Source organism: Pipistrellus kuhlii, unplaced genomic scaffold (assembly GCF_014108245.1).
Source record: "Pipistrellus kuhlii isolate mPipKuh1 unplaced genomic scaffold, mPipKuh1.p scaffold_m20_p_4, whole genome shotgun sequence".
Classification (NCBI taxonomy): Eukaryota; Metazoa; Chordata; class Mammalia; order Chiroptera; family Vespertilionidae; genus Pipistrellus; species Pipistrellus kuhlii.
In genome coordinates this window covers 52,148,072-52,170,709 of record NW_023425540.1, presented here as the reverse complement: position 1 = coordinate 52,170,709, position 22,638 = coordinate 52,148,072, and the positions used below count along the sequence as shown (strand labels likewise).

The 22,638-nt window shown below is 37.9% G+C and overlaps 1 protein-coding gene across 1 annotated transcript in view; it reads left to right on the top strand.

The window, feature by feature from the left end:
- The window catches only part of LOC118703119 (solute carrier organic anion transporter family member 6A1), a 77,277-nt gene that overhangs the window by 36,098 nt on the left and 18,541 nt on the right, over positions 1–22,638 (top strand). Inside the window, exons 6-7 of the mRNA XM_045571719.1 lie at positions 9,127–9,271; positions 20,003–20,198. Coding sequence (XP_045427675.1) covers positions 9,127–9,271; positions 20,003–20,198 — 341 coding nt within the window. The remainder of the gene's footprint in view (positions 1–9,126; positions 9,272–20,002; positions 20,199–22,638) is intronic.

Sequence of the window (22,638 nt, the reverse complement as noted above, 5' to 3'; positions counted from 1 at the left end):
TGTTGTATAAAATCTTGTTTACTTGTTTTAATTTAAACACAAAAGTTTTTATCTTTTTATCAAATCATGAAACATTTCTAGTAGTGGTCTATATTTTATTTAGTATTTTATGTACTGGTAACTTTAACTTTTACCAAAGGATTTCATGTATTTCATATATTTTAACAATATAGAAATAAATTAGGTATAGCTTCTTTTACATTGTTAAAAATGTTTTCAGAAAATTTAAACGTAAATATTTTAAGTCTTTTCTAAGACAAATGTGCAAGAAATAAAACCAAGTCAATTTCAATACCTCTCTTTTGTAAATATAGTGTTTTGGTTATTATTAGGATACAAAATTATATATATATATATATATATATATATATATATATATATATATATATAGAGAGAGAGAGAGAGAGAGAGAGAGAGAGAGAGAGAGAGAGAGAGAGACCAATACTACTGAAATGACTGTTTGACCAGTCACCATACAGTGCTAGCATAGATGTATAGACACAGGTAAATTCTATGAGTGAACTAAGAATGAACAAGACAAATGCTTGCCTTTATGGAGCTTGCACTGTAAGAAGGTTAGGGCAGGGATGAGAATTCAAAATTGCTACCAGCACAGACCTGAGGTGCCACTTCTCAGAGCAGCCAGAAATATACCCAGTTGTGGACGGGGGGGGGGGGGGCATGATTGAAGGGCTGATGCTAACATGAAGGTGCGGCCATTCTGGATTTCCCAGAGGAGCCAATGGCTGCCTAGGAGGTGGAACTTTTGACGCTGAATGTCATAGAAACGGACCAATCAGAACCTAATTTGGATGAACTGCAAAGGCAGAACCTATGCTGGGGCTGAGGAGGGGTTTTAAGGGCAACAGCTGTTTGATGTAAGGTTCAACTTTTTAATGACCAGTTTGGCAGTATAATACATATGGCTGGCTATCAGTCCAGATATAAGGATTAACTTTTGTCTGTCAAGAACATTTCCTTCTGCTGAAAAAGGCTTCCCCTCTTTTACCCATTTAAGCAATCCTATCTATACAATTTATCTATACTAATAAAAGGGTAATATGCTAATTAGACTGGGTTGATTGGCCATCTTCCAGATGTGTGACTTCCTTCTGGACAAAGCCATGGTGGTGAGGGTCAAGGCAGAGGCAGTTAGGAGTGATCAGGCCGGGGGGGGGGGGGGGGGGCAGGGGGGAGTTGGGGGCAATATCAAGCTGGCAGGGGAGGGCAGTTGGGGGCATTAGGCAGACAGGCAGGTTAGTGGTTAGGAACCAGTGGTCCTGGATTATGAGAGGGATGTCTGACTACCGGTTTAGGTGGGATGGGGCCTAAAACAGCAGTCAGACATCCCTGGGGGGGGGGGGGGTCCCAATTAGAGGGTGCAGGCTGGGCTGAGGGACCCCCTCCCCGTGCACAAATTTCATGCACTGGCCTCTAGTTAATAATAATAATAATAATAATAATAACAACAACAATAATGCCTTATTAACTGTCTTAGACTTCTGACTGGAACTTGTCTGGTTAGACAAGTAGAAGATATCTTAATTCTTTTAAAATTTTCTTAGAAGGTGTTACTTCTAAAATATTATAGTGAGCAGTTTGGAAAATCTTCACTTCCAAAACACAGTGGATGAAACTGGCAAATTTTTCAAAAATTATTTAAAAACCCTGGATGTGGAATCCAAGATGGCTGCTCAGGTAGACACCTAGCCACAGCCGCACACAACAATTTCAATAAAATACAACTAAAATATAAAATGGACATTACCCAGAACTACAGGAAAGTCGACTGACTGGAAATTCTACAACAAGAAGCAAGGAGAAAACCAGAAGGAAGTGCGGAGGAGCTGTAAAAACCTGAGGTACGGAGACATGCGGCGCGGAGAGGACGGAGCCAGAGAGGAGGGCGGCTGAGTGCCTGGCTGGCGTTCCCTAGCGGGAAGGAGATAAAAGCTTCAACTGTGCTGGGCCCCAGTTCTGACTGCTCTGAACACCAGTTCTAGGCCAGACCCCGGAGACCCAGGCTCACACAGAGGGAGCTGGGCTGTAAGGCGGAACCCCGGGGAGCAGCGAAAGGAGGTCCCGGAGGCACGCACACTGCGCGCAGAGAAGGGACAGTCAGCTGTGCCACGAGATTGCCCTGACAGGAAGGAGACTGGGGCTCCAGTCTGCTCTGAACGCCACCTCCAACTCCACTTCCAACTGAACTGAACCCCAGTACCGGGCTCATTGGGGGAAAGCCTAGACTGTTTGGTAGCAGGCGAAAATCGAGGGCACCTTTCTCTCAGAGGCGCTTGCAATGGAGTACTGAAGGACCCTGGGGATTACTAAGACCCAGGAACCACATAGGGCTGGGCTGACGGAAGCCAAGGCTGTAGGCTCCACCCTGAAACCCTGTCCCATCTGTAGCTGCAAAATGCGACAACGAAATATATCACAAACGAAGGAAATGGAGGACAAAAAGCGACTGGATATAGAGTTCAAATCTACGCTTATACAGTTTTTCAAGAATTTCCTAGAAAAGATGGATAAGACCTATGAGGATATGAAAAGAGATCAACTAGAATTAATAAGGAATCAACAAGAAATTATAAGAGATCAACAAGAAATGATAAGGGATCAACAAGAAATAAAGAATACATTGTCTGAAATAAAAAATATTATACAGAGTCCTAAAACAGAATGGAAGATCGCAAGAATCAAGTCAAAGATTTGGAACATAAAGAGCCAGAAGACACTCCTCCACAGAATTTAGAAGGCAAGAGAATCCAGAAAATTGAAGATAATGTAAGAAACCTCTGGGACAACTTTAAGGGAACCAACATCAGAATTATGGGGGTCCGAGAAGATGAGAGAGAGCAAGATATCGAAAACATACTGAAAGAAATAGTGACAGAAAACTTTCCCCACCTGGTGAAAGAATTAGACTTACAAGTCCAGGAAGCGCACAGAACTCCAAACAAAAGGAATCCAAAGAGGACCACACCAAGACAAATCATAATTAAGATTCCAAGAGCAAAAGACAAAGAGAGAATATTAAAAGAAGCAAGAGCAAAGAAGGTAGTTACCTATAAAGGAGCACCTATACGATTGTCAACTGATTTCTCAACAGAAACCATGCAGGCCAGATGGGAATGGCAAGAAATATTCAAGGTGATGAATAGCAAGAACCTACAGCCAAAGATAATCTATCCAGCAAAGCTATCACTCAGATTCGAAGATCAGATAAAGAGCTTCACTAATAAAAAAAAAGCTAAAGGAGTTCACCACCACCAAACCAGAATTATATGAATTGCTGAAGGGGGTTCTTTCAGAAGAGAAAGTAAATAAAGATAAAAATTATGAACAACAAATACGTAACTATCAACAAGTGAATCTAAAAACCAAGGAAACTAAAAAAAAAAAATCTGAGGAACAATATTAACTGTTGAATATAATAGAATCAGAGGTATGGAAGGGGAATGAACTGTTTATTCTTGGGAAAAAGGGGAGATGGGGATGTGGGAAGAGACTGAACATAAACTGTGTACCTATGGATGAGGACAATGGGGGGTGAGGAAAGGGCAGAGGGTGGGGTGAGAAGGGGGGCTAAGGAACATTTGTAATAATATGAACAATAAAAATTTATTTTAAAAAAATATTAACTGTTGAATATTATAGAATCAGAGGTATGGAAGGGGAATGAACTGACGATTCTTGGGGAAAATGGGAGAGGGAGATGTGGGAAGAGACTGAACATAAACTGTGCACCTATGGATGAGGACAATGGGGAGTGGGGAAAGGACAGAGGGTGGGGTGGGAACCTGGTGGAGGAGAGCAATGGTGGGGGGCAGGGAGGAACATTTGTAATAGTATGAACAATAAAAGTTTATTTAAAAAAATCAATAAAATATATTTTGAAAAAATAAAAAAATAATAAATAAATAAATAAATAAAAATAAATAAATAAAAATCCTGGAAGTTAGGACTATACTTTGAGAATCACTGATCTAATTTATCAAAAATCTTCCTACTGAACCTTAATTATGAAAGCACAAGTACAGAGCAGATTCTGCATATGTCATTGGCTTGTACTTTTAGTGCATGATAAGTGCCTGTCCCAGGAAGAAGAAAAGTTAGGAAAACCACAAATAATCTTGTGCTATTCCTAACACATTGCCAAAGTTGGACAAGAGCAAAACATTCATTTCAAGTGAGATTGACTTGCTTTAAACCCATCTGGACTTTATGTAAATAATAATTTGAGAAGTTTTTACTTTCAGTTTACCAGGTAAGAATTGGTATGCAGTTTAAATGGGATAACTTAAAAACAATAAACTGAATAACTTGTTACTCTTTTAAAAAGTTTTATTACAACCTGATAGAACCATACCCATCTAATTGCTAAAATAGAATTAGTTAAGAATTTTTAGACATATGAGTGCTCCCTTATTGGTAACCAACTGCTTTTCTTTTGCTGCTTTTAAGATTCTCTTTGTCTTTTGCCCTTGGCATTTTAATTATGATGTGTCTTGGTGTGGTCCTCTTTGGATTTTTCTTGTTTGGGGTTCTGTGCTCTTCATGGACTTGTAAGTCTATTTCTTTCACCAGGTGGGGGAAGTTTTCTGACATTATTTCTTCAAATAGGTTTTCAGTATCTTACACTCTCTCTTCTTCTGGCACCCCAATAATTTTGATGTTGGTATGCTTGAAGTTGTCTCAGAGGCTCCTTACATTATCTTCAACTTTCTGGATTCTCTTTTCTTCTTGTTTCTCTAGAGGAGTGTCCTTTGCCTCTTTGTATTCCAAATCTTTGACTTGATTCTTGCATTCCTCTAGTCTGCTATGGGGTCTCTGTATATTTTTTTTATTTCAGTCAATGTATGTTTAATTTCTAGTTGGTCCTGTTTCATATCCTTGAGAGTCTTTATTAAATTTATCAGCCTTTTCTAGGAAATTCTTGAAAAACCTTATAACCGTGGTTTTGAACTCTATATCCAGTCTTTTGTTCTCCTCCATCTCTTTCATTTGAGATCTCTTTTCTTGTCTCAGCATTTTTGCTGCTTCCCTGAGTTGGTAGGATGGCTTTGTGTATTTGGTGTCCTATATGGCCCAGTAGCTGAGTTTCCCCAGTTACCTGAGGAAGACACTCTTGGTATTCCCCTTTGTGTACTACGTGTACAGTCTTATTGTAGGTAAGTCTTGATTGTTGTTTGTATCACTGGGAGGAATTGACCTTCAGGCCAATTGAATGTGAGTATTAGCTGTGTCTGCTACAGGATACCTTCTGTATTGGAGACAGTCTTATAGGATCAGACTTACAAAATTGCAAAAGCCTCTGTGCTCAGCTTGGATGGAGCAGAGTCTCAGGGCTGAGCCGACATTCTTGGCTTCCTGTCAGCTCTGCCCTTGTGCACTTGCCTCAGACCTCTGCCTTCCAGGGATTCCCTGAGTTTACATCTGACAGCTCATATTTCCTGTCAAGAGCATGGGTGCCCCAGGGGCTTGCCCAGAATTGAGTCTCTGTAGTCTGGAGCTTCCAATTTCTTCTCCTATGGAGAGGCCGTGGCAACCTCCATGGTCAGACCTCTCTGTGTGCACTCACTCATGTGCAACTGTAGACCCTGCCCGCTGCAGCTCCCGGCTCCCCTGAGTTTCCCAGTCTCTGAGTCTCTGGGTGCCTTTCTCTACAGTCCAAATTCCACCCGTATGAGCCTGGGTCCACGGGATTTGGGCCAGGGCTGGGATTCAGTGCATTTGGGGGCTTCCTTTCCCCTCCCGCCAGCCAGGCACTCTGCCGCCCTTCCTCTCTGCGAGCGTGCATCTCCCTAACTCAGCGCTTTGTGGCTCCCCTGATTCGTGATCCTCTCTCCTTCTCTCTTGTTGTAGATTTCCCACTCACCCAGCTTTCCTGTGGTTTTGGATGATGTCCATTCTATCTTTTAGTTGTTGTTTTGAAATTGTTGTGTAAGGCAGCAGCTTAGGTGCTTACCTAGGCTGCCATCTTGGTTTCTCTGGAAGGCCCATTCTTGGACAAATCTTTGTGCATTGGGCCTCTAGTGATAATTATAAATGACTGTGTTACTGGTTTATATATTTACTCTACTATACTTTTTATTTATTATTATTTTTGAATGTACTCAATTTACTTATAAAATAGTTTGCTGTTAAACAATATGTCATGTTATACAGCAGCCTTATATGTCTTGTGTTTACATCATCTTTTTTTTTTTTTTTTTTTTTTTTCTTTTTTTTTTGTTAATCCTCACCCAAGGATATTTTAAATTGATATTTAGAAAGAGTGGAAAGGAAGGAAGAAGGGGAAGAGAGAGAGAAAAACATCCATGTGAAAGTGATATATCAATTGGTTGCCTTCCACATGCACCCCTACTAGGGCTGGGGATTGAATCTGCAACCCAGATACATGCTCATGACTGGGAATCAAACCCACAACCCCTCGGTGCATGGATGACTCTATAATCAGTGAGTACACCAGCCAGGATCACCTCATTTTCTTATTGCCTCATTTTATTTTGTTTTCAATTAAGTCTTGTGTTGTTTTGCATAGGTTTTGGCCTAAGAGCAATTGGCTATACCATACAGTTTAAGTATGTGGTAGACTATACAACCTTGGTTTTTATAAATGCACTCTGATTTCACACAATGACCAAATCCCTTAATGACCAATTAGAACATGTCCACATATTTAAGTGACCCGTGCCTGTACTTGTTTTGTTGAAACAGTGAGAAAGAACTTTTCATGTTCAATGCCTCTTGATGGCGGGGGGGGGGGGGGGGTAAATCTGAAAAAGGATGTGGAATCAGAAATATTTCTCTGGTGAATTTTAGAAAGTATAGCTATTAAAGGAAGAAAATAAAAGTCTCCTACATTATATTGGGAGTGTAAGCTAATACAGTGTGGAGAAAGAATCTGGAGATAATGGAATGAAGTATAACAAATTCTAGTCACCTAGAAATTTCTTCTGGGATATATTCTTTTCTAAACACTTTCTCCTAGGCCCTTAAGGGCTCCTGCACAGGGATTTTTAATGTAGCCTTGTTTGTATCAATAACAATAGGATATTGAAATCAGCCTAAGAATTTAACCCTATGGAAGTAGATAAATATGATGGAATTATACTATGTAAAGCACTCAGAAGACAAATTAGATGAATACACAGAATATGTTAAATTTTAAAATACAGTGTTTAGGGCCAGAAAAGAATTTTTAAGTTAATTTTAAAATATGAAAACATAAAACAACCAGTAAATATTTTCCAAAATATATACATATGAAAGAAATACAGAAATTAGTTTGAAAATTAATATTTTAATGTAATTTACAGTCATGTCTTTTTAAATTGGTTTTAGAGAGGAAGGAAAAGGAATAAAGAAATAGAAACATCAATGATGAGAGAGAATCATTAATCGGCTGCCTCCTGCATGCCCCCCACTGGGGATTGAACCTGCTACCTGGGCATGTGCCCTAACCAAGAATCAAACTATGATCTCCTGCTTCATAGGTTGATTCTCAACCACTGAAAAACACCAGACAGGCAGGTACAGAGTTAATTACTCTGAATAGTATCTATCCTATCTAATAAAGAGCTGCTATGCTAATTAGACCAAATAGCAAAATGACCATCCGGACATCCTTCCAGACAACCATCTGGACAACCTTCCAGAAGAAGCCAGGGCTGCGAGGGCTGAGCCCCTTGCATGAATTTTGTGCATTGGGCTTATAGTCTACAATAATAAAAGCATACTATGCTAATTAGACTGGACAGCCAAATAACCTTTCAAATGTCCTTCCGGACAAGCTTCTGGATGAAGCTGGGGCTGCCAGGGCTGAGGCAGACCACCAAAGCTGTGAGGGCTGAGGCCCTGGCACACATTTCATACATCAGGCCTTTAGTCTATAATAATAAAAGCATAATATGCTAATTAGCCAAACAACCTTCCAGATGTCATTCCAGATGAAATCGTGGTGGGAGCTGAGGCAGAGGTGGTTAGGGGTAATCAGGCAGGCAGGCAAGCAGAATGGTTAGGGGCGATTAGGCAGACAGGTGAGTGGTTAGAAGCCAGGGATCCTGGATTGTGAGAGGGATGTCTGATTGCTGGTTTAGGCTCAATCCCTGTAGGATCAGGCATAAACTGGCAGTCAGATATCCCCCAATGGGTCCTGGATTGTGTGAGTGTGCAGGTTGGGCTGAGGGATTTTGTGCACCAGGCCTCTAGTTATCAATAAAACTATTATAGTAATCACAAGTTTTATTTATGGAGATGTTATGGAGAGAAAGGAACCCTCAGTCAGACAGCCTTAGCATTACCTTGGAGGCAGGAGAGGCTCCCACCACCACCGCTGTGCTCGCCAGCCATGAGCCCAACTTCGGGCTGAGTGGCTCCTGCATTGAGTGTCTGCCTCCTGGTGGTCAGTACACATCATAGAGACCGGTTGTTCCACTAATTGGTTGATTTACATATTAGCCTTTTATTATATAGGATAATCATTCTAATGAGTTTGAGGTGGTATCTCATTGTAGTTTTGATTTTCATTTCCCTAATAGCTAGTGAAGTTGAGCATATTTTTATATATCTGTTGGCCATTTGTATGTCTCCTTAGGGGAAGTTTCTGTTCAAGTCCTCTGCCCATTTTTTAATGGGATAAAAGCAGAATTTAAATGACTCTACTCTTTAGTATATGGAATTTCCTGGATTAAAACATTATAGATTCTTGACTTCAATCCTAGTGATTTTCCCTTAGTGCTGCTTAATTTTTCTTTGTCTGTTTTTAGAAAATGAAAATATTTGCTAAGAAAAAAAATAAAGTTAAGAGAAATTCTAATTTCCCTGGTTATCGATATTTATAATTTTTCTCAATCTTTCTGGCAAACTGGCAGAGCCACAAATAAAAATTACAGGCAGTATAGAGATCAAATTACAAATAAAAATGGTTCAAACACTACATGTCTTTCATGTTATGTGTAGATAGGTGAATTGTAAATTTCTGTTCGAATTTGTATTTTTATATTTCTATTTGCATTGGGAAAGGTTAAATTTTTGTGGATTGGTTATTAACATATGAATGGAATATTGATTCTTTAGCTAACAAAATAAAATAATCCATATGTAACATTTCTATTTCAGATTCTGTTAAAGACTCCAATGTTTGTATGTCTAGCTATGACCAAAGCTTCAGAATCTTTACTTCAAATTGGAGCTATTCAATATTTGCCTAAATATTTGGAAAATCAGTTTGTATTAACACCTAGTCAGGCAACTACACTTTCAGGTAACTTTTATGCTCATTGTAATTAATTTGAAAATTTTTATGTAAAATTTTTATATGGTACTTATAAAATATTTCAAAAAGGGGAAAGTAGAGGAGTAATAGTGTTTGCTCAGATTTTAAATACCTAAATACCATTTGCTCAAATTTTTAAAAATGATCACTTTGACATCAATGCATCAGCATTCCTTAACATATAAAATTTTGTAAGACTTCTGCACCCTTCCCTTATCCCATAGATTTTCCTCCCTCCCCATAGGTAACCACTCTCCTAAAGTTAGAGTGTATCCTTTCCCCACATTTGTTTATTTTCAGTGCCCATATCCCTATCCATATAAAATCTATCTCTAATATTTATGTATCATTTTGTACATATTCTTCTGTTACTGTCATTGAAATTATGTTGATTGGATTTATGTTGACCTCTGTCTATTTAATGCATTTTAATTATTCTATAGGAATTTATTTTATGAATTTACCACTGTTTATCTATCCATTGTCATACTAATGGACATGAAATTGCCTCCAACCTTTTCTCTCTTTCAAACAGTACACTAGCACTAGGCTTGCATAAGTTTTCTCGTGCCCATTTGTAAAAGTTGACAAACTTTTGGGTTCAGTTATTGAAGGGTAATTGCTACTGCGTATATCTTCAGTTTTACTGGCTACTGACAATTAGCTCTCCAAAAGAGGAATTAAATGTTTTCAGGTACCAGCATTAATGATGAAGTGGCAAATGTAATCATTTATTTTATGCTGTAAAAAAGTCAAGGATGCATGCTATAACTACTAGGTAGCCAATAGAAGGAGGGTAAAAAGTATACCGACTGGGGAATTTTTTTATTAATAGTAAAAGAAACAAGAAAGCAAAGAACATAAAACATGTGGGCCAAATAAAAAACAAACATTAAGATGTGAGACAACACTATCAGCCTATTATTGAGTAGATTTTGTGATCTAGGGCGTGGCTTTGTCAGACTGCAAATAATATAAAAACCAAAAACATGGTACAGTTTTCAAGAGTCATAATGACAACTTTTCAAATGAGTATCTACGTTATTTGCCAGCATGATTCATCTAATTAATAGAGATTGGGACTAAATCCATTCAGCACTTGTTTCATACAGTATGCGATTAAAGCTGATCTCAACAAGGACTCTAAGCAACAGGATAAGGCTACCTGCCATATCAGCCTTAACCATGCTGGCAAGGTCCTGTATTCAGCCAGCTAAATAAATATATTGGCCTTCAGGGTCTACCATAGGAAACAATATGGATTTCTCTGTAAGTTTCTGTATTGACCTTTCCTCTTAGCCTGAGGTGTTAATCCAAGTTTAACAGAATGTATTAGCTAGTGCATATATTTTACCTTGGCCTGCAAGGATGAAGTTTTGGGCAATTCCATTACCACAAATAACAATGCTGATGAGTGACAGTCTGACCAGAGGGCTTTCCAGGGATGAGGTGGAGTCATTGATTAGTTCAACTAAACCAGAGACAAATTTTGTAGAACCTTTTCTTTTTCTTTTCTTCTTCTTTTTTTTTTAAACAAATCTTTATTGTTCACATTATTACAAATTTTCTCATTTTTTCCTCTCCACCAGGTTCCCACCCAACCCTCTGTCTGCCCTTTCCCCACCCCTCATTGTCCTCATCCATAGGTGCACAGTTTATGTTCAGTCTCTTCCCGCACCCCCCCCCCCACTCCCCTTTTCTCCGAGAATTGTCAGTCCACTCCCCTTCCATACCTCTAATTCTATTATATTCAACAGTTAATAGCTGAAACCGGTTTGGCTCAGTAGTTGAGCCCTGATCTGCAGACTGAAAGGTCCCAGGTTCGATTCCGGTCAAGGGCATGCACATTGGTTGCGGGCACATCACCGGTGGGGGGTGTGCAAGAGGCAGCTGGTCGATGTTTCTATCTCATTGACGTTTCTAGCTCTCTATCTCTCTCCCTTCCTCCTCTCTGTAAAATATCAATAAAATATATTTTTTTAAAACCAAACAGTTAATATTGTTCATCAGGTTTTTTAATTCCCTTGGTCTTTAGATTCACTTGTTGATAGTTACATATTTGTTGTTCATAATTTTTATCTTTATTTTCTTCCTCTTCCTAAAGAACCCCCTTCAGCAATTCATATAATTCTGGTTTGGTGTTGATGAACTCCTTTAGCTTCTTTTTATTTGTGAAGCTCTTTATCTGGCCTTCGATTCTGAGTGCTAGCTTTGCTGGGTAGAGTATTTTTGGCTGTAGGTTCTTGTTATTTATCACCTTGAATATTTCTTGCCATTCCCATCTGGCCTGCATGGTTTTTGTTGAGAAATCAGCTGACAATCATATAGGTGCTCCTTTATAGGTTTCTCTCTTGCTGCTTTTAATATTCTCTCTTTGTCCTTTGCTCTTGGAATTTTAATTATGATGTGTCTTGGTGTGGTCCTCTTTGGATTCCTTTTCTTTGGGGTTCTGTGCATTTCCTGGACTTGTAAGTCTAATTCTTTCACCAGGTGGGGGAAGTTTTCTGTCACTATTTCTTTCAGTATGTTTTCGGTATCTTGCTCTCTCTCTTCTTCTGGGACCCCTATAATTCTGACGTTGGTTCACTTGAAGTTGTCCCAGAGGTTTCTTACATTATCTTCAACTTTCTGGATTCTCTTGTCTTCTTGCTTCTGTGGAGGAGTATCTTCTGGCTCTTTATGTTCCAAATCTTTAACTTGATTCTTGCGATCTTCCATTCTGTTTTAGGACTCTGTATAATATTTTTATTTCATACAATATATTCTTTATTTCTTGTTGATCCCTTATTATTTCTTGTTGATTCCTTATTATTTCTTGTTGATCCCTTATTATTTATAGTTGATCCCTTTTCATATCTTCATAGGTCTTATCGACCTTTTCTAGGAAATTCTTGAAAAACCTTGTAAGCATGGGTTGAAACTCTATATCCAGTCACTTTTTGTCCTCCATTTCTTTCATTTGTGATCTGTTTCCTTGTCTCAGCATTTTCGCAGCTTCCCTGAGTTGGTAGCCTTAAAAGTCTCTGTGTTCAGCTTGGATGGGGCAGAATTTCAAGGTGGAGCCTACAACCTTGGCCTCCATCAGCCATGCCCTATGAGGCTCCTGAGTCTCCGTATTCCTCAGTGTCCTTCAGTACTCGTTGCAAGCACCTCTGAGAGAAAGGTGCCCTCAAGTTTCGCCTGCTACCAAACAATCTAGGCTCTCCCCCAAAGAGCCTGGAACTGGGGTTCAGTTCAGTTGGAAGTGGGGTTCAGAGAAGTCTTGAGCTTTTGTCTCCTTCCCGCTAGGGCAATCCAGCGGCACAGTCAACTGCCCATTCTCTGCGTGCAATGTGCACGCCTCCAGGACTTCCTTTCGCCGCTCTCCTGGGTTTCCGCCTTACACCCTGGGCTCCCTTTGTATGAGCCTGGATCCCCAGGGTCTGGCCTAAAACTGGGGTTCAGTGCAGTCGGAACTGGGGCTCAGCACAGTCCAGAGCTTATGTCTCCTTCCCACTAAGGCAATCTACCAGCAGAGTCAACAGTCCATCCTCTGCGTGTAATGTGCATGCCTCCGGGGGCACTGCCTTTGGCCGCTCCCCTGAGATTCCGCCTAACAGCCCAGGCTCCCTCTGTATGAGCCTGGGTCCCCAGGGTCTGGCCTAGAACTGGGGTTCAGTGCTGTTGGGTCTGGGGTTCACCACAGTCCAGAGCTTTTATCTCCTTCCCGCTAGGGAACTCCAGCCAGACACTCAGCCTCCCCCTCCTCTCCAGCTTCTCTCCTCACGCGCACAATGTGCCTCTGTACCTTAGGCTCTTATAGCTCTTCTGATTTTTCTTCTGGTTTTCTCTTTCCTTCTTGTTGTAGAATTTCCAGTCAGTTGACTTTCCTGTAGTTCTGGATAATATCCATTTTATATTTTAGTTGTATTTTATTGAAATTGTTGTGTGAGGCTGCAGTTAGGTGTTACCTATGCTGCCATCTTGGATTCTCCTGTAGAACCTTTTCTAATTTGATTAATCTTATTGTAGAGATAACTGTTAAGTGCATGTAAATAATATTTCAGTAATCTCTCCAAAAAGCTCCCCTGAGTAACTAAGAGGAATTTTATTTAAGAGAGATTTCTATTGCCTTCTAAGGGCTGTATGATTTGTTGGAGGTGTTTCTTTAAGAACTTGCAAGTCTCTTATGAACATGCCTGTCGCTTAAATATTATCATTTCCAGTTGACAAATAAGGCTTGTCAAATAGTTAGTTATGAATCTGAGTTGGTCTACCCCAAAATTGAGAATATCAAAGCTTCTGTTGTTAGGGCTTAAGTTTTGACAGAAAACCAATAGTAAACCGAGAGTTGTTATTCAAATGTAGAGGTTTCAGGGAGTTAATGAGTCCTATACCCTAAGAGACACTTTCGACTGGAGGCTACCTCCCTTTTTCAAAGGCTTCAACACAAAAAATCATCAGTCATGGGGACCTGCGGATCAAATGGGTCAGTAGGTTTGTGCTACCTCAAAGTAGGGAGTGTGTGAGAGCTTGCTTATTAGTTTCCAATGTAGGTCTTCATTTATATCAGCTAATCCATAGGGATTAGCTGATATAAAAGACCAAGTGAGTCATATATGTCTCCAATACTCAGGGTCCGAAGTGATGCTAGGCTGCCTTTTGGTTGTGGGGAAGGGAGACAATTACATTTCCTAAACTGCCAGAGGTATTGGATATTATGAATCTCTCTTAGTTTTTTTGGCATCATCAGTTACCTTTGCTGATGAAGGTGTGATAACACCAAAGTCATAGCCATTGAGTCTGTTGTTTCTGACCCTCCAGCCAACTGAATGTCATCTATCATTGAAAGTTTTGGGCATCAGAGTGTAGTAGTAGTGACAAAAAATGCTTGTGATAAATGGCAGAAGAGTTTAGGTATCCCTGAGGGAGTACTGAGATTGCATAATTGTGGCCTTGCAGCATGAATGAAAATTGGTCTGTGTCTTTGGGTGCTAAGATAGCCCAGTATTGCCATTTCACCTTAACAAGCAATTATGCACTCCACTCCATAATCAAACAAACAAATTAGCTAAACTTCTGATTGTTCACAAGTTTGTGTCCATAGTGTTTATAAAATTCCCTCCTTTCACACTCAGTGTGATTGCACACCTCTGTAACTGTTGTCTGAAGTTAGGAGGAATCCTCTGTCCAACCAGGATGTATCTTAGTAATAGTTGTTATCATGGGCAAATCAGAGGCTAATGATCAGATTGGTGAGGAAGTCCTTTTGCCCAGAGGAGAGTTAATACCTACCATGGCACCTTCTTTGGTGCTATCTTTTTAAGTCTACTTCAGCATGCAGCTGCTGTCCCAATTCTTTATCACTAGTAGGCAATAATCAACATGTTCACTACTGATTCCCAGTACTTCTGTAAAGTCCTATTACTTGGTCCATGAGGCTATCATTCTTCATCTCTCATAAGGCCATATCTCTGTCAGCATCCCATCTTTGTCACCATAAGTGCTAAGATCTGTTAAGGGTTTGAGTTTTACTCTCTTTCAAAGCTAACAAGTTAGTCTGTCATAATGTCATAGATGCTAACAGAAGATCTAAGACTCCTTCGTCAGAGATGAAGGGAAGTTTGTGACTCACAGCAATAGCTGGAGTATCTCTCTCTCTCTCTTCTCTCTTTCTCTCTCTCTTTCTCTCTTTTTCCTCTCTCTCTCTCTCTCCCTCCTCTCTCTCTCTCTCTCTCTTCTCTCTCTCCTCTCTCTCTCTCTCTCTCCCCCTTTGTCTCTTTGTGTGTGTGTATGAGTTTTCTGAGCCCCAACCCCACACGATGATGTGAAGGAGAGCCAGTGATACCTGCACGCACATGGGTTGCATTACAGGAGTGGATTGCACTACATTCCCTGAGCTTAGGGAACCCAAATACTTTATAATGGATAGTAATCATGCATGCCTTTTGATCCAGAGGGAAATGTTAACTTTTATTATATCCAATAGCACACTTGTCTTTTCTTAGTTCCAGAGGGGACGCTATCTCTGTCTTCCAAAACTGGAAGCAAACTTGCCTTCACTCTGGAGGAGGACATTACCTCTATTATCCAAGGCTGTTTGCTATACAAAGATCATTGAAATGATAGAACAAACAGTAGTCAGTGCTTCTGTTTGCAGGGTATACAGCATCAGAGGGTAATGGAGAATTTTTGCCCAATAAATAGAATGGCAATTTTCTCTATATATAAAAGCCTAAGCAACCTTTATGACCCAACAATTCGAATGTTGACAAATAAGGCTTGTCAAATAGTTTGACTTCCACTGGTCACTGTGATGATGCTGAATGCAGGAGCTTCCCCTTTGTGGTCAGTGCTCTCCCACAGAAAACCTCCTGTAGCCAGCCAACCTTGCATGGTCTCTCCCCACCAGCCAGCTAGGCTGAGAGACCCCACCCATGCATGAATTTGTGCACCAGGCCTCTAGTGTGTATATAAATAAGGATTGCCAGATTGAGGGGGAAAATCCACTATGTTACTTAAAAGAGTCACTGCTAAAATATGAGGACATGACAAGGTTGAAAGTCAAAGAATCTAAAAAGTTGTACTATATTAATACTAACCAAAACAAAAGGTGGTGTAACTATAATAATTTTAAATATAGGATTCTTCAAAGCAAGAGGCATTACTTAGTATACAGAGAGATCATATATAATGTCAGAAGAGTCAACCAGTGAGATGAGTAATATAATTATACATGTTTATGCCCTCAACAATATAAATTTAAAATATATTTAAAATTGAGTTAATTAGATATTAGTGATTTTAAGTCAATTAGATATTCTTATGAAAAGAAGATAAATCTTGACCTCTACCTCACTACATACACAAACACAAATTCTAGATAATAATAAAAGCATAATATGTAAATCTACAGAACTGCTGAATGGCAGAAAGATCATCTGGACAACTTTCCGGATGATCTTCCATACAAAGTCAGCGGGGTTGCGAGGGCAACCGAGACAACTGGGCCTGTGAAGGTCTATTCTTGCACAAATTTCATGCATTGGACCTCTAGTTGAATAATAAAGCTTTTTAGAATAAGGCATAGAAAAAGGTCTTCATGGCCTTAGATATAATTTTGATTCACTCACACTGGATAGCTATTGTTGTGTTGGTTGTTGTCATTTTTTTAAATTTGACAATGTAAGGGAAAAGAGGTCAGTGCTCCTGACTAAATAGTCAAGTATTTTATGTTTTAGAAACTCTTGCAGCACACCTGTGTGCCACTGCATACTGGTTGAAAATCACTGGCTTAGGCCAATAAGACTGACAGCCAATATTTTCTTACCTGAGTTGGATTCTCAGTTTTCCGATTATAGGTGTATTTTGTTTTCCAAACTGTATAATTGTCAAGCTCAAACTGAGCAAGTCTAAGTTCTTCTCCTTGTTCAAGCACAGGCCATGCAGTTGGGAAGAGAAATTTTGAGGATCAAACATTTTATATAAACTTCCATTCTTCCTCTTGTTTATAACTTACTCTTGTTTTTGTTGGTACCTACTGCCCTTGACTTCTGTGATTCTGGGGTAAAATGTGTTTTGTTTCTTCTTGACTTTCTTGTCTTTAGGCTTATTGTTAACTTAAATGTTAACTTATTTAGTTGTCCTAACAACCTTATGATGGAGGTGTCATTATTTATATATTTTCTTTAGTAGCCTCTCATACATTCAAATATAATTTTATTATTGTTTATTTTAAATCATTTTTAATTTTTATTATCACATTTTTATTTAATCCATGAATTACTGAGATTTTCAGTTGCTAAATATATGTGTTTCTTTCTCTTTTAAAATAACTGATTGTTCAAAGAAGTTAATTTTTAACATTTTTAATAGTGTTACAAGCTAAGTCTATTTTGAAAACATTGAATTAAAATACTACTTTGATTTTGGATGTTTAAATTTCTTGAAATCTGGGCAGTTTTTACATAATATATTTTATGTATTTTTAACTTTATTTTCAAAGTTTGCTTTTTTAAATATCTAATTTAATAATGTCTTTTTATTAAATTAGATATTTAAATATCTAATTTAATAAATAATGTCTAGTTTAATTTTACTTATTTAGTATTATTGTAAATTCTAGCTTATTTAAGTAATTTTTAACTTATTTGTAATTTTGTTTATTAATCATCTCTTTTTCTTCATTTTACCTCCTTCATTTGGGTTAGGAGATTTTAACTAACCACTGACAGTTCACTACCCCTACTTTTCAGGAGCATGTGTGGGTACATTCATATGTGTTTGGTCTAGGTTATTAATATTACCTTTTTTAAAACTAGCCATAATTGTAATTATTTTGCAAATAACATGCTCTCTGACAACTTTTTATAATTTTCGCTTTAGTATTGATGTTGTTTCTTTAGCTTGCTTCTTTATATGCAAGATGTAATTAATTATTCACTTTTTACTTCTCAGCAGTTGAAATGTACCTTTATTCTCAAGACTAATGTTTATTTAATTATGGAAAATTATCATTCTCAGTAACAATTTTGCAAATATTGTTTTTCTGGTATATCTTTCATTATATTTCTCATGACTACTGTAAAACATTTTGTGGAACTTCTTATACAATTGTCAAGGTCTTTTAAAACAAACTTTATTTTTTGAATTGTTTTATATTCATAGAAAAAAATTGAAGATAGTAGAGTTTCTATATATATACTCGTAGGTTCCTTTTTGTTAGTATCTTATGTTAGCATGGTATATTGCTTAGAATTAGTAAATCAATATTAATATTACTAACTAAAGTCAACATTTATCTATATTTCCTTATGCTTTCACATAATATCCTTTTTCTGTTCCAGAATCTCACTCAGAATACCATATTAGATTTAGTTCTCATGCTTCCTTAGTTACTCTTGGTTATGACAGCTTCTCAGACTTCTCTGGTTTTTGATGACCTTGACAGTTTTAGGAGTGCTTGTCAAGTATTTTTTAGAATGTTCCTCAATTGGAAATTATCTAATGTTTTTCTCATGATTAGACAGGAGTTATGGGTTTTGGAAGGAAAACCACAGACATACTACTTTTGAATTTGACCATCATCTTGCTGAGGTTATGTGTATCAAATTTCTCCACTGTACTCATTGTCTTTTAAAAGCTTATTTTAGTTATTCTTTTTTTAAAATTTTAAATTGATTTTAGAGAGGAAAAGAATTAAAAAAAACTTTAATGATGAGAGAGAATGATTGATCGACTGCCTCCTACATACCCCCTCCTGGGGACCAAGTCTGCAACCCCTGGCATGTGCGTTGACCTGGAATCAAATGGTGACCTCTGGTTCATAGGTTGATGCTCAACCACCTGGCCATACCAGCTGGGCTCAGTCTCTTTTTTTAAAAAGTTGAATGCTGGATGAATAACATAATGCTTTATTCCAATTTATTAATTCAGTTTCAAATGTCTCTAGTCTGGGATTTGAGTGTTTTTTTTAAATATATATTTTATTGATTTTTTACAGAGAGGAAGGGAGAGAGATAGAGAGCTAGAAACTTTGATGAGAGAGAAACATCGACCAGCTGCCTCTTGCACACCCCCTACTGGGGATGTGCCCGCAACCCAGGTACATGCCCTTGACCAGAATCAAACCTGGGACTTTTCAGTCCGCAGACCGACGCTCTACCACTGAGCCAAACCGGTTTCGGAGAGTTTTTATTTTAACAATTGAATTTAAAAATATCCAGGCTTCTCATTTGTTCTTTTTTTTATCCACCTATTCTTATTTTTTTATTACATTCTCTTACGATTGTACTTCTTCATTTTTATTGAAATTACACTGTCAATCTTTTCAGGCATTTAAAAGTTATTTACAAGACTGTCAGACAATTCTATGCTATAAATTTAATCTGATGTTAATGAGATTTTTGTTTGTTTTTTACTTATATTTATCTTCCAATTTTCCTATTTAAATCTACCATTTCTATATGTTTGGTGCAGATATTATATCAATGTATGAAATTACTGTGTTATCTTTATCTGAGTTTTTTTCTAACTATATTTCTTCTCTTCCTCCTACTCCTTTTCTCTCCTTCTTGTGCTTTATCTCTTTCTAATCCATTAGGCTTCATGGAAAAGAAAATTATATCTCTGAATGGTTATTCTTGAGTCCCACTTTGTTGTGAGATTGTTGATATTACACAGAAGCAATGGGAGGCTTGGTTTACTACCATGTTTCCCCCAAAATAAGACATCCTCTGAAAATAAGACCTAGCGCAATTTTGGGAGAAAAAAAATTAATATAAGACACTGTCTTATTTTCGGGGAAACAGGGTACTTGGTAACAAATCTCTGTTTGTGAACCCTTGTCCTTATGGGCATGCCTCTTGCTACAAACCATAAATCCAGGCAGCTATATACTAATAGCTCTCAATAAGACAGTTGTCATATTCTGTTTGCATGGATTAAGTTTTGGGTTTATCTTAGATATCATTACTACCATAGGAACAAAATTGACCAGTTCTGTCCTTGATTCCATTAGGCCTATAGCTTCACCCCATTCACAAAATTTTATTAATTTTAAGGTTCAGGTTTATTGAAATGTATATCATGCCTTCTGTATCAAATTTTCTGTCTTTTTATTTAAATCTATGTTTGCTATATATTTAGAGCAGAGAGGAGTGCATCCATGTATGAATTTTCTGTACTCTCTTTAGTTGATTGTTTTTAATTGTGTTTCCTCTTTCTCCTCTTTTCCTTTAGGACTTGTTTTACTTCCAGGAGGTGCTTTTGGCCAGGTTCTGGGAGGTGTCATTGCTTCCAAGTTACATATGTACTGCAAAGGCCTTATGAGGTTTACAATGATTACATCTGCTATGTCACTTGTACTGGTTATGCTTGCAATTTTTGTACACTGTGATCCAATACCATTTGCTGGGATCAGTGAAGATTATAACGGGTAAATGTAATTTTGTATATTAGATATTTACCTACAAATCCAACAGTGTATTTTTTAGTCAATTAACTATTATTTATCCAGTGACTTTTATAACTTTATCATTCTTAGAATTATTGAACATATAAAACTGTAAAGCATAGTTTTACCTTTCATATTAAAGGCAGAAACAACAATGATAACTTATTACATGGTTGCTTATGAATTCATAAAATACTAAAGAAAAAATGCATTGAAATGATTCAGAACCTAGAAGTAGAATTTTGTACTAAAGTGGCTAGCAATGCAGGATAGTACTGTCTGTACAAAGCTAGACTTACCTTGAAATGTTCTGAAATGGTATGTCTGCCTTCTTAAAGACATCAAAGAATATAATTGAAGTATATCTGAAATTATGCATGAGTAATGTCTCCTTTAAGCTAAACATACAAAAATTTTAAAAACTTGGCAGAGATTGATATTAAATACAGGGGAACAAAACTGGAATTGGAAACCAAAGAACTGAGCAAGTAAAACATGAAAATAAAGTTCCACTTCCAGCTACAATGGACTAGCTTAAGGCAGACCAGTGCTCTCACTGAGAATACTAGTGACTAGAAAGGCTATATAAATTTTTTAAAATCTTGTTTAAAGCTGCTTGGCAGCTAGGAATTTAAAAGCCAAAATCCTGAAAAAGGCAAACCTTTGAGAGGAGGAACAACCTTCTGTAATTCTCCTTCCCACCCCACCCCTCTCCAAGGATATTTGCTAACTTTGTATATTGATGAGAAACTGAGAGTTTGGACACAGGATCCAGGCAAGAAGCATCTAGTAATATGACAAGAAATCAGAACAAATTTTGACCTATGATTCTAAAGAGATAAAAATAGAGCATGGGACAGGGCAGAATATCAGAGATAAGAGAGAGGTGGACAAATGAGATAACACTCTGTTGTGTTTTCATTCAATTAGGAAGGTAAGATGCTGAAATTGAGCAGAATCTTGTAAAAAGCAGAGAAAGATTTTCTCAGTATTGAGATTCTCTTTACATAAGAGATTAATGTGTTAGGGAGATTAGAATGTGTTAGGGGGAGGAACTCTGGTGAACACGTGTTCTCAATGAAAGGCTAAGACCAATGAATGAGGGCCTTTCTAAAGTACTATAGCCTAGCCAGGAATTAATTTGTTCTCTTTTAGAGTGATGTGATCAACAAGAATTCTACCTAGCAGCATAACGAGACATCCAGTGCTCTGCACAAAAGATAATATATAGAGCTATAAATTATCTTTGGCAAAGATTTGCATTAAAAAATTCCCAGGCAGGCCAAGGACATGGTAAAAATCTATGAGACAAAACAGATGATAGAATAGACCCACAGGTCTATTCAATACGATCCAGATATTGAATAACATGTGTTTGAATGTGTGGGACCACTGACTGTATATTTTTTTCAATAAACATATAGTCAGCCTTCTGTGTCCTTGGGTTTCACCTCTGATGATTCTCAACCAAGGATGGAAAACAGTAACTTTAATTGCAAGTTGGGAATCTACATATACAGAGGGTCAACTTAAGTTATGTAGACTTTCAACTGTGTGTGGGTTAGTGTGGATAAAAAAGCTGTGGCACATATACACCATTAAATACTATGCAGCAGAAAAAAAGAAAAGACAAAAAGAAGGGTCTCTTACCCTTTGAGACAGCATAGAGGGACCTGGAGAGTATTGTGCTAAGCAAAACAAATAAGTCAAAGAAAGATAAGTATCACATGATCTCACTCATATGTGGAATATAAGGAACAAAATAAACTGAGGAGCAAGCTAGATCCAGAGACTAGCATGGGACAGACTGTGGAATCCTAGAGTGAAGGAGGGGGAAAGTGTGTGAGTGGAAAGAGATCAACCAAAGAACTAATACACAATCCATGGATACACACAACAGGGTGGTGAAAGACTGGGGTGGGATTGGGGGGGGTGTGTGTGAGGGCTGGGCTAGGAGGAGTCAATGGAGGGAAAAAGAAGACATATGTATTACTTTCAACAATAGAGATTTAAAATACATATTCACCATATCAACAAACTAAAAATGAAAAAAAATTATATAATGTGAATAGATGCCAAAAGAGCACTCTGACAATTTAGGAAACTAGGGATGGAAGGGAATCTATGAAAATATAAAACTAACATCATACTTAGTGATTATTATGTACTGAATGTGTTTCCATCTCCCACCAAATTTATGTGCCCTAATCATCAGCTTAATAGTATTAAGAGGTAGAGCCTTTAGGAGATAACTAGGATTAGATGAGACCATGTGAGTAGATCCCCCACACACACAATGGGATTAGTAACCTCAGAAGATGAGGAAAAGACCAAAGCCTTTCCTCTATTCCTCATGTGAAGGTACACTGAGAGGATTATGGTCTTCAGTCCAGTAAGAGAGCCTACACCAGACATCAGAACT